The following is a 13,433-nucleotide window of genomic DNA, read 5'->3' as shown; positions in this document are numbered from 1 at the left end:
TTTTTCTCCCTGTGTTAATTAAATGGATTACTTTTGGAATTTACAATACAGTTCAGTTGTGAATCATTGTGTTTAGCATTAGAAAACGAGTGAGAGTGAGAGAAAATGAGGGGGTACACACGTGCAAGCATATAATAAGTAAATATAAGACTAGAACAGACTTTGGCTCAAAAGTTCACATTGTATTTTTTGGCTTTTTAATGTGATTGCATATCAGAGTTTGAGTTCAAAAGTAGCTGCACTTTAATGCACAAAATTAGAACTCTAAATACTCAAAAATTCTGTTTGATCATCCGAAAACTGTCTTTTGGTAGGTATGCAAATCCATACCACACTGAATATATTTATAGGTTTTGTATCTCACAATCCAAATTAATAAATGTCTAAAAATCAGGTAAGGTTTTGAAATATATTTTGTTAAATATATTGCATTTTAAGTACAGTAAGATGACTACTTGACAATCCTTCAATTAAATATATATTATATATATTTGTCATCTGAAGGTAAAATAATGATAGCAAACTCTTGCATTCTATTCCATTTTGATCTTAATAATAGTTGTTCTCTGTTGAAGCAAATGAACGCTTTGGTTCCAACAGCTGGCTCAAATTCTGAGTTAGATATGCAATATTGCATTGCTTGTAACGCAATTGATTTGTTTAATGTTTCCTTTGCTTGTGATGTAATGCAAAATAAGGTCTTCCTTATCTTCCTCCACCCCCCTCGCCCCAAAGGTCCGAGCCAATTAATAAGACTTGTAAGTGCTTTGTCACAGGCTACCATGGAGGTCTGCAGAGAAGAACTTTAATCCAATAAACATTTCATTTAGATCATGAAAAGAAAGTGTGAGGAGAAGCTCCCGTAAGAGAGGGTGTTACTGGCAATTCTCTCCTTGCAGTGATATGAGGAATTTGCCAAATTAAGCAAAAGGCCTTCATATTTAACACATTAAACGTGTCAAAACTAATAATGGGAATAGTTTAATTTGGGTTGAACCTTACATTGTGAATATTCTAAAAAGCCACAACTGTTTTCTTCAAAGACTTACTGTTGAGCTGGATGGACAGGGCAAGAGGAGGTTGTGAGAAACCCAAATAGCAAATAACACTGGCCGAAAGTTGGGGTGGGGAGAGGAATAGATAATTAGGTGTAATTAGCGTGTATGAATTGTTGTCTCCCTGCCCTTGGCTTGAATAAATTTGGAAGAAAAAAACCCAAGTGGTGAAACTGCTTTGATGTAAGAGGAGTCATTGTGGCTTGGCAGCATAAAGGCAGTGTTTTATACTTCTTACATAATGGTTGTGATACAGAAAGACTGAATGGACTCTGCACCCCCCAGTCTGCTTTACAGCAAGGACTTTTGGATTCTCTTGAAACAAAATGCAGCAGAAGTTTTCACTTGTTGGTAATGAGGTAGCAGACCTCATCAGAGATAGGCGTAAGCCATCCTTAGTCTGCTTAGATCTTAAACATTTATTTTTATTCTGGAAATCTAGTTTCTGAAATCAACACTTTCCCTTTTCTTCTTCTTCCCTGTTTGGAGCTCTGGCAGGAGCAAAGATTCATGCCAAGGAAGGAAGTACAAATCAGATTTTGAAGTAAGAAAGCATTGTGAGCAAACTTCATATTGGATGGAACTGAGTTAAAGTAACTTAGTCATCTTTATATATTTGACCTGTTGTTGAACAACTGCTCATTTAGTCTAGCATGAAACATAGCCAGTCCTGTTCTGCTTTGCAGAAAGGCATACTGTATACCGCTTACTTACTAGAATAAGAGCTATCCTTAGTTGTGGGAGTGCATTCTTTGTAAGAGTTGTTTATACTTTTGGATATAATGCAAAGCACCTTGTCAAAGACCAAGATGTTGGTTTACATATCGCTTCTGTTTGGCGCAGTGGGTAGGGAATGATTCTCTTGAGAGACCTTGAAAAAGGAAGCTGTGTTATGCTCTTACCTTATTCCCCACTAAAACTTAACATTGTTCCCTTTGTTTAGGACTTTCTCTTGATTATGCACCCACTAAGCTGAACTTTAAAGAACTTTATAGTTATTGCAACTATAGTCAAACGATCTCAATCGGTTGCATAGCTACAACTACGTGGTATGCAGAAACAACTGTAAAGCATCTAATTTGAATTAAGGAACCAAATTATCAATTTTGTGTGCTGAAGCAGAGAAACTAAACTTATTCCAGCTGAGGTTCTGGACAATGATACAGCTATGGAGAATGAACAGTTACTTCATATCCACCAAGTTTTAACAAACATAGGAAATAAATCAATATTAATAGAGAATAATTGTCAGCCTTTAAAAATATTAAGCCCAACAAATCTGATTTAATACATACAGACTCCAATTACGCAACGTAGCAGCAGTAGTAGCTATAGCCTTACGCACATATTTTATGCATAGTATTCTTTTCCAACTTGAGGGCCTGAGCTAATCATTTTGGGTGTTAAAATGCTTTTTAGATTTAGCATTTTGTATTTATTTAAAAATGTAATATTTATGTACATGCACTCTATTCTCAATTTAGAATTCTGTAGCTACTGGGATATGCTTGAGAAAAGGAAACTGGCATTTCATTTAACCCTTTGAGGGTTTATTATGTAGAACAAGTAGCCTTTTGTGCTTGAAGTTGTACACTCTGGAAAAAAAAGCAACACCTGAATATCTCCGGAGCTTGAATAATTATGCCCGATTGTGTTTTGCTGGTGTAGGTCACAGGAAATTCACTTAGGGTAGACTCTCTACAAAGCTAAGATATATGCAGATTTTCTGTTGTTGGATTGTGTAAAAATTATTTACTGTTAATACTTGCATAAAGGTTAGAAAGGTTGATGAAGTGATATTTAGTATTGCTTTACTATTCACTGCGTGTCAGGATGTAATTATGACTGATTCATGGAACTGTCTTAGGAACGAACCATCTTTATTAAAATGCTGATCAAGATAAGAGCTGACAGTAATAAAGAATAGAACATTTTAGTCTTGTTGCTTTTCAATGATTGCTAATTACCCCAGAGGTCATGTATAGTGCTTGGGAGGATTCATTGACATTATTTTCTTTTAAGTCTGCTGTTTGAACAACATCTGAACATGAAGACAAAGACTGAGTGCATACTGAACAATAGTTTGACCAAGTTTTTTTATTCCACAAATACTAGATGATTCCTCTCTTTTCCGTTTTGTTACAGAAATTTATGTTCACACGATAAGGCAGGATTTTTGTTTTAAGATCATATCCTGATCATATCCATCACTGTCTTCAGAAGGTCAAACAAATAAAGATGAAACAACGTACTACTAACTCTCCTATAGTTTATTGTATGTAGAGCATAACCCAAAGGAGAGGTAATTAAAAGCCCAGTCTCCTTCCTATGACTTTGGTTATCTTATAAATCAGAATCTTCAGTTTCTTTATTAGATTACAAGGTGCATTTAACCTACAATATACCTTCAGATAGAAGGCTCTTTAGTACCCTTTGTACCATGTTTGGAACTGAAGTGTGGGCAGTGTTACATGTCATGATTTGAAGACAAACTAATATCCAGACAGAAGAAATACAAAGCATGGGGGAGAGATTTAGGCCAATGAAATAAGTATACAGAGAGGAGTAAAACAAATGATTTCAGGCTAAATGTGTTTCTTAAGGGTGTTTTTTGTTGTTGTTTTGGTCACAGACCCCTGTGAGAATCTGATGAAAGTCCTCTTCCCAGAAAAATACACATAAACACAAACACACACACAATTTATTCTATCGCAGTAGTAAAATCTTGTGTATGCTCAGTCCACAGACCTCTTGAAGCCTATGGGGTCTATGGGCCACAGGTTAAGAACCCCTGGTCTGAACCCTCGGTTGAACAACCTCCTACAAGCTAGGGCTCCCCCCAACCGATGTTTTATCAACAGCAACTTTGGTAAACCCCAGGTGGTATGGCCTTGCTGGCTGAGGCTGGTGGAAGTTGTAGTCCAAAACATCAGGAGGGGAATCAGTTTTGGGAATGAAGAACTAGAAGAAGTAGCACTTAATGGGAAGTGGGGTGTGGGGGAATGATTTCTGGTACGTGCATGAAGTGAGTAGATTTGGTAGGCGCACAGAACTCGGGAACCATAATGAGGGCAGCAGGGTTAGAAATATGGGTATGAGTAATAACCCTTCTCAGTAGCTAAAATAACCTTCTGAGGGCTTCATGATTGGTGGGCCAGAGGCGAAAAGTGGGTGGGGCAAAGGATGTGATTCTTATCTTGTATAGTGGGCTAAATTCAAGCCATGAAAAGGTTAGTGGTTTCTTCATACACATGTATGTGCAGGCCCCTTCTCCTCTCCATTTAGGCAAGCAGAAGGCACCATCATAGTTCAAGGACACATTTGAGCAGGCAAAAGCAGAGTCCCTAGAGCAGGGCTAGTAAGAGGACATGACTTAGAGACATATTTTAAGAGCTGGGTTCAGTCCCTGGGCCTGAGGTTGCCTTATTATTATTATTATTATTATTATTATTATTATTATTATACCCTGCCCATCTTGGCTGGGTTTCCCCAACCACTCTGGGCAGTTTCCAGCACATAGTAAAACATAATAAAATGTCAAATCAACATTTCAGACAATTCATTTGCAATTCATTACAAAATCATAGCAGTAGGTGCTTGTACTTGCAAGACACAATACTGGGGAGCTTTTCAACATGCCTAAGAGATCAGAAACTGGATACAGGATATTGTTCTCTCCCCTTCTCACTCTTCTTTCTGGGAGGAATTCTCTCACTTCGACCCTAACTAGAGCTATAACAGATGTGCTAGAACAAGCATCCACAACAGTTAGTGTTAACAGAGAAATGTTAAGCAGGAAATCACCTTAACCAAAACCTGAAATCAGATTTGGGACATTGGCAGAAATCCTAGCCAATTGACTAAATTAGTGAATTGGTAATACAACCAAATCTTTGGAAGAAGTGCTGGCACATAGGCGTTGTAGCAGGCTTTAATGAGGAGGTATTCCTCCTGTTTGAGAAATATATTTCTTTTTAAGCTCTTGTAAGGACTTAATTATGTATTTATTTATTTTTAAGAACAGATGTTCAAATAAAATAACCCTTAATTTAATGATGAAACTTAGTTTTTTAAAGGAAAACTGGGTATCAGGCTGGGGGGGGCATGCAAATCTTTTTTGGGATGGGACATAGCTCGGTGGTAGAACATCTGTTTTGCATGTACCAGTAGGTTCCAGATTTCATACACAGCATCTCCATTTGGGGCTGGGAAAGAACCTGAAATTGTCGAGAGACACTGCTAGTCACTTTAGACCAAACTGAGCTAGAGGAACCAATGGTCTGACTTGGTATAAGGCAGATTGCTATGTTCCTATGCTGTATTTTCAGTATGGATGTTACATCTAACTTGTAGTGATTATATGGAGGAAAGCATAGTTGTCTCCAATGACTGTATCATTTTCAGTAGTGTTAGAGTTATTATTTCATTCTAACAGAAATTCCTAATATCACAGTTTGTCTCCATTTCTACCTTACAGAGTCTAAAGTTTTCCCCCTTACAGTAACGTGTGTGAGTGATAAGTTTTTTTTTAAACCTTCTTAATTATATTTTCAGAATGTAATTGTGTTTGTCCTTTGCTCTACATAAATACATAAACCAATACATAATAATGCGAGCAGCTGAATAATTCTAAGCATTAAAATTGAATAGTGTAAGAAGTCACAGTCTTTATGCCAATGGTATTGAAATGCTCCTTTGATGTGACATGCAGCTCTGCTATGACTAGCTTCTACTACCATTGGGGAAAAGGACAGGAGACTTTTAACACTGCAGATGAAATAGGATTATCGAAAGACTTTAAATGTAAACCAACTGTTAGGAGTGTAGCTTTAAAATTAAGGGCTAAAATATGAAGACTCCAGCTAAAAGTTCTTTAGCTGCTGATTAGGATTCCCTGATGGTGATTAGTGAGTGTGGAATGCAATCATGCCTGTAAGCTTTAATCAATCCCATGATGGAGAAGTCAGTTGCTCAAAGAGAGACCAAATTAATACATGTATTGTTTCTATTGGGCTTATTATTTTTAACACTAAAAAAAAAGAAAGTAGGCAAATTTGTGATGAAGTATTTCGGAGCATGCAGAATTTCGACAATCCAGAAGCACCTGAACTTTACTACCAAATATTCTGTCTGTCTTATCCTAAGAATGTTTTCTTTTACATTGCACAACATTCTGACATGTCTTTTGTGTTGTGTTGTGTGAGCAATTAATCTCACTGTGCAGTAACCCAAGACCTTTTCAAATAGCAGTTTTCCTTGTGTAAGTATTTCAAATGTTGAGAGATCTCCATTTTTGTTTACATAACCACCTCTCTGTATATATATTTAAAGTCATGTATTTCTGTTATTAAGATGTTCCAGTGTATGGAAGCTTAGAGAATAGTTTCTGATGTGAACAGGTCACCTGATAATAAGAGACCCTGCCTGTGCTGAAGTCAGGTGACCCAACAATATGACCATGATTTTGCTGCAGACCATGGAACTAGCACAGGGGTCAGCAACCTTTTTCAGCCATGGGCTGGTCCACCGTCCCTCAGATCATGTGGTGGGCCAGACTATATTGGGGGGGGGGATGAACAAATTTCTATGCTCTACAAATAACCCAGAGATGCATTTTAAATAAAAGCCCACATTCTAGTCATGTAAAAACACGCTGATTCCCGGACCGTCCACGGGCCAGATTGAGAATGCAATTGGGCTGCATCCGGTCCACGGGCCTTAGGTTGCCTATCCCTGAACTAGCATCTCAAATGCAGATTCCAGAAGCTTGAGCGCAATTATAAGAACATCAGTTTTCACTATAAGGGAAGGCCTTCATGTTTCATTGGGGTGGGGGTAATCCAAGTTCAGATCTTGTCCTTAGAAACAACTTTTCCCTTCCTACTTCCTCATGTGTTCTGATCTATTATCCACCATGCAATCATTGTTGTTATTATATAATTATTAATATGTATGTATTGCCTTCATGTGCCAAGATAACGCATAGTTTCAAACAATATTAGAATAAACAAATGATACAAAATATCCTTAGGCAACTTCAGGAACTGATGCCATAAACTCCCAGACCTTGCGTCCAGCTTCCCTCAGAGCAGACAGGTCCTAAGGAAGGTGGGAGAGGGATAATAACATTACTAATAATAGCAATTTATACATTTTAAAATATTCAGAACTGCCCCTTCCAAATTGCAATTAAATTAAGCATTTTCATACATTGTGCAAATTTACTCAAACTGCAGAATACTTTTAAAGGCATTTTTCCAGATTTGCTGCAGAAATCCATTCTTGCTGACCACTGTGTGCTTGGGATGCAATTTTATTCTTGCTTACTTAGAAGAAAGGTCCACAGAACTCATTGGAATTATTTATTTATATTGTACTTTTAAAAGTTTGATATGTAGCTTTTCTGAGTTCAAATGCAGCTTACACATTGCAATTCAAAAACACAATCTGTTATATTCAACTAAGTCATATTCAAAGTAGACCTGTTGTAAAAAATGAACTTGGTAGCTCAAGTTACTTAGGTCCATAGATTTCATTGAGTCTGCACTGAGTATGACTGTTGGAAATCACCCAGTATCAATAAAACTTCTTTTAGAAACCTAAAAAAAACTTACAGCATGTCATAATATGAAGCAGCAATTTATAGAGAACAGGTGAAGAAAAAAGTCTGCCAAGTCAAAGAGACGCTTGCTTATGTAAAGCTCACTTTATTTACCTTCAAGTACATATGCAGAGAGTTGGGCTGTTCTTGTACATTCAAACTAGGGCTGTGATTGCTGGCATTCCTAGCCCCTATTTCATATTGATGAGCAAAAACTATAGAGGTTGTTTGAAACTTTGATCACCTTTTGTCTGATTTGGATAAACGTCCACTTTACGTTGTTGTTCTTGCTTGGCTCTACTACCTTGTATTGCTTACTGAGTGATGTTGAAAATGTATGTTTGTAACAGCTGTATTAAGGCATTCTTAGTGGCCGGGAGGAGAATTCCCAGTGATTTCTTTGTATTACTTTGAAGCAGCCTTGATGGTGGAATGAGCATAATCCAAGTGAATAACTTGCCGGACCCATCATTCAGTTCGCCTTATGCTGATGCATAGGGACATATGAGCTGATGCACTGCTAAGCTATGCTGTACACCCTTGCAAAATTCCATAGCATCTGCTTAAGGAAAGTAACAACTCTGTTATTTTGTTTCTGTATTCAGAAATACTGCAGCACTATCCAGCTGGATTCCGGAATAGACTATAGGAAACAAGCGCTACCAGCAGCAGGAAAGCTATATTACCTGTAAGTTGTTAAAGCTAAAGGTATTTTTCGTTTCTTTCTCTTTCCTTCACTAGCCAACATGTCTTGCCACAGGGGCAAGTAAAAACACTCCCCACCCCCACCCCACAAAACCAAACAAATGCCAACTATCTTCTGTTTTGCCACAGTGCTAGTGCCATCAGATGGCATTTTCAGTATCTTCAGTTACATCGTTTAAAATGTGTGACTGAATCAAAACTAATTAGATTTTGGGGGGAGGTGTGGTGTTTGCAGAACTGAAGTGACAGATGGTTATAAAGCAATGAATATCCTCTTGTAAAAGAGTGTGCAATTCCCTGGTAAATAAAAGAGCATCCTTTATTGTAGTAAACTAATTATTTATACAAATCCTCTGACAAGGACTCATTTACTGTTGGGTGTTACCATTTGTGGATTGAAAAACTTGTCTTATTTTGACAGATGATCTGCTTGTATCTAGGATGTTGATTTCCTTCAGCATTTATTCTCTGTTTGAAGATGATAAAAAATAATACCATAATACAGCTATAAGTACAATTTATCTGTATAGCTTTGATTTCTGTTTCCCTAATGATAGTTTACCCTCATAGCAATTTGAGAATACAAGTATATGTGATGCAAAGTTGTTCCAACATTTAAGAAGAGAAAGTGGTTTTAATCAAGCCAATACAAGTACAAATCTACTTGTAGCTTTATTATAGCATTGTTTTTTTAATATTATTTTTGAAGAGTTTAAATAAGGACTGGGCTTTCCAGCTAGCAAAATGATTAGCCCCAGTCTAGGACTATAATGGGAGTGTATGATTTAGTTCATAATCCAGGGGTAGCACCTTGGATATAATTTTTGGGGTGAGTTATATACTCAGGATTGCCAGACAACTGGATATGACCTGAAGTTTTAGGTTTTAAGCTTATTCTTAGGCTTCTGGGGAAGGAATAAAATATTGGAGTTAGGGACTTGTTAATTAAAAGTTACTGAGCATTGCTTCTCATCCTGAGCAGGAAAAAAGAAATTTCACTTCACATAGTGAGTTCAAGGCCACAATTAGTACTTGCAATACTAACAAATGATTTTGAAATACTAAAATTTTATCTTTTAAGGGAGAAACAATTTATTTTCTCATATTGTGGTAGAATTCATGTATGGTGATATTGTGTTAAGCTTGGACTGCACTGAAGCTTGGACTGGTACTTCTATAGAAACGTGGTTTTTCCTTCTGCAAATCTGGACTGAGCATCAAAGGGCTTGGGCAAAATTTGCCTGTTTCACCCATAAACAGTGTTCCCACTCCAGATCTATAAAGGAGAGGTGCTAGGTAATGTTATGGGGATGGATTTCTGCTTCTGGCATTGCTACATTTTGAGCTAAATGTGTATATATATGGGAGCAAGGGCAGAAGAATCCCACAGAATCTAACATATTTCAGGGCTTTCTCTCCTAGTGGGCAAGATGAGATACTAATGGATTGCTAATTGTGAGGCACCATCCTTAGTACAGTGGTACCTCAGGTTACAGACGCTTCAGGTTAAAGACTCCGCTAACCCAGAAATAGTACCTCGGGTTAAGAACTTTACTTCAGGATGAGAAAAGAAATCAAGTGGCAGTGGCGCAGCGGCAGCGGGAGGCCCCATTAGCTAAAGTGGTACCTCAGGTTAAGAACAGTTTCAGGTTAAGAACAGACCCTCAGAACGAATTAAGTTCTTAACCCGAGGTACCACTGTATACATATTTGCTGGCATTGTACTTTTGCCTGAATTCACAAAGGGCTGAGTCAAAGATTGCAACAAGTTGAAATGGAACAGCTGTGGTCTGTCTGAAGGATTGAAATGTGGGGAATACACACACACACACACACACACACACACACACACACACACACACACTTTAGGGCAATTTTCCTGTGTTTGGTTCCATAGTCCCAGTCCTTAAAACTACTAGCACTTTTTACTGCATTCTGTACCCAGACTAAGTCCAGTTTAAACATAAAGAACCATAAGAAGAGAGACCAGGAGTCTCTAACAATCGTTAACACCTAGACAGCAAAGCAAGCAAATACATATGCCACATGGTCATAGTATTTCCCACTATAGTAATATGTATTGCATTTCTATTTAAATTATAGTAAATGGGTGATGTCTAGCTGAATCCCTTTGAGAGACTCTGGAGCAGACTAGGGAAAGGTGTCAGGGGCTGCAGGGGAAGGGAAGGGAAGGGAAGGGAAGGAAAGGAAAGGCCCATTGTGCAAGTAAACTTCTGCACATGCAACACAGAGTATCAACCTATAATTCTAAAATGGTATATAAACATATAAATCATCACTATATGCGAATTTTATGCAAATCTGCTTCCTCTTTTGTACTTTTTGGATGGTTATGCATAAGTGGCTGCTTCAATCATTGCTGAAAATTTCCTGTAATTTCATAATCTTTGGCCATCTCAAATTATTTGGAGAAGGATTTTAGATATGTCAAAACTAATTATATACAGTATGATCCTATACATGTTTACTTTTAACTAAAGCCCACTGAATTTAGTGGGACTTATTCCTAAGTAAGAGGGCATAGGAATGCAAACTTTATTCTAGGAAATGCCAGATCAACACATTACATTTTATTTGTATCTATTTAAACCTGTGATAAAATAATATTTACTTCAGATATAATTTCACTGCACCCTCTTAGAGGTTTTTAAGGGTTCCCCTTCAGATGCTTGCTAGCTTTTGCTTCTTTGCTCTCATTTTGTGTGCAAGCTATAGACAAATGCTTATCTTTCTCACTGTGTGTGTGTGTGTGCGCGCACACACACACACACACACGTGCATTGTTGGTATCTGTCTGTCTCAAGAGACAATGGAACAGTGCGCCATTGAGAATAAGTCAAAGCATTGGGCAGTTATGGTGCCTGCTGTGGCTGTAGAGACCAACATGGGAGAGACATGTTTCATTGCAGGTGGGGCAAATGAAGGCATCCAGTTTTGTTGCTACTGGTGCACCATGGGGTTTCTTCTGTCTGTGCTCCTCCCAGTGTGTGTGTGTGTGTGTGTGTGTGTGTGTGTATCTATCTACCTGATGGCCTGGCCTGGCATTGCCTCATTACTGGAAACAGCTTGAAACACAAAAGTCTTCCTATGTATGCAAATAAAGCAGAATCATCTACCTGAGAGTTAATGTTCTCTGCTTTTAAGTGTATTCTAACTCTAATGTTTGTATTTACAACATAACATCCTGTTCTGTCTTTCTCACTCTCTCTCCTTTTTTATGGGCAAAAAGCTAAGCAAGCTCAGGCAGCTGTTTGATGTTGGCTTCAAGTGTTATTAATTTCATATTCTATTATTCTTTTCACTGTAGCACAAGTGAAGCTGATGTGGAGGCTGTCATGGATAAGTTGTTTGATGAGCTGGCTCAAAAACAAAATGATTGTACGTAAGTTAATTTCTCTTGAAAGAGAATACATTTAGAACACAATGCCCAATCTCCACTGACCAATTAATAAGTTCCACTGCTGTATATGGGTTGATGCCACACTCAAGTGGCAGTCATTGTATCAGCATTTTGTCTAATTTATGTGTTGAATCATGTGCTATTATTCATCAAGCTATGCATTTCCTATCTGTAAGAGATGAGTTTTGTAGTAATTATCCAGACAAGATTGAGTCTTTGTTCATGTTCCCATAGTAACTAGACCAAGGATTTTAAAAGTACAAGGCAGAGAGCTGAGAGTGAATAAAGCGTGTGGAACCATTGCAGACTTCACATTTGAAGAGCTGTGTGACAGAGTGAGTACCCAGTCAAGCCTAGATCAGTTGGGCTTTTCAGGCTCCCCCCCCTTTATATTATATTATCCCAGCTCCAAACAAGCTTTGAGATATCCTTTGAACCTACAACAACAAGAATAACAAGAAAACTTGAATTCTAGAGTTGAAAAGTAAAATCAGTTTCTCTTGAAAGTGATCTCTATGATAAACAATTTAAATGTGTGAATAAAATTCTGGAACTTGATAAGGCACTAGTGTCCAAAAGAAATTCACATCTAGATGTCAGTTGTTAAATGCTGATCACTTAGGTAAGGAGCACAAATAAAAACTTCCTTTCAGAATCAGACCAAAGGTCCATCTATTACATGTCTCCAATGGTGAATTACATTTGATCTTACTTCCAGTGAGACAAAGGATAAGACTTCCATCTAAATACCTTTTCAGCCAAGGATTCACATGCTGCTCTTTGAATTATTACTCCATGGTGACTCTCTGTGAGACCCTAGAGAATATTCTTTAAGAAACTGCCCATCTGTACCTGTACTGAGAATGTAGAGCTACCAGCCAGGTAGCTTACTAAAGAAGCCTGTTGCCTTGATCAAGGGCAAAAGCTGTTCAATGGTTGTCTTACATACTGTGACTTTATAGGTAAAGTATATTAAGATACTCTGATAGGTACCGGTAGTTTTGTGTAATGTGGATACTAGAGTTCTGTAATTGCATATAGTAAATATTCTAAAAAGGTTTACTTTTTTATATGTAAAATGATCTCTAGAAATCTTATCTAATGGCATTGTATGACCAAAAGTGTCTAGCATTGTGTGTCTTAAGTATTAGCCTTCTTGGGCCTTTTTCTGAGTACTCAGAATTGCAGCTCACGAGGAGAGCAGTTGTATAGTCAGGAAACTGCCCCTCTGCAGACATGCCTCCAATACTGTATATAGGTCATATTGGAGGTGGTGTGTGACTCAGGAATCCATGTAGGGATGATTTGTACAGCCCAGACCTCCTACCTCAAACAGTTAATGGCTCTTATGGGATAAATAGGGCTTCTACAATAAGGACAGGCGCCACTTAAACTGGAGGGGAAACAGATTGCTGGCACATCAAAAAAGTGGCAGAGTAGTTTTGAAACCAATCATTGAGGAAAAGTTGATAGGAGCTAAAGAGCACCTGGTTAGGGTGAAAATGCGAGTGTTGCATATGGGAGTGGAGCAGAATTAGGCAATGAAAGTGTAAGGGTACATGATAACCATTTAGTACGGTAGGGGGAAATTTGGAGAGCGACATCACATATAGATGGTCTGTGAGCCAAAATGGGCAAGCTAGAGTGTCCT

At 37.9% G+C, this 13,433-nt stretch overlaps 1 protein-coding gene across 2 annotated transcripts in view; it reads left to right on the top strand.

Annotated features, from left to right (window-relative positions):
- The window catches only part of AFG1L (AFG1 like ATPase), a 58,387-nt gene that overhangs the window by 28,446 nt on the left and 16,508 nt on the right, over positions 1-13,433 (top strand). For both annotated transcript variants that reach the window (XM_081904650.1, XM_081904651.1), the window contains exons 8-10: positions 8,262-8,344; positions 11,690-11,760; positions 12,017-12,117. In XM_081904650.1, coding sequence (XP_081760776.1) covers positions 8,262-8,344; positions 11,690-11,760; positions 12,017-12,117 — 255 coding nt within the window. The remainder of the gene's footprint in view (positions 1-8,261; positions 8,345-11,689; positions 11,761-12,016; positions 12,118-13,433) is intronic.

This window comes from Podarcis melisellensis (genome assembly GCF_964234715.1).
Source record: "Podarcis melisellensis genome assembly, chromosome: 3".
NCBI lineage: Eukaryota > Metazoa > Chordata > Lepidosauria > Squamata > Lacertidae > Podarcis > Podarcis melisellensis.
This window is presented reverse-complemented; position numbering and strand designations above follow the sequence as displayed.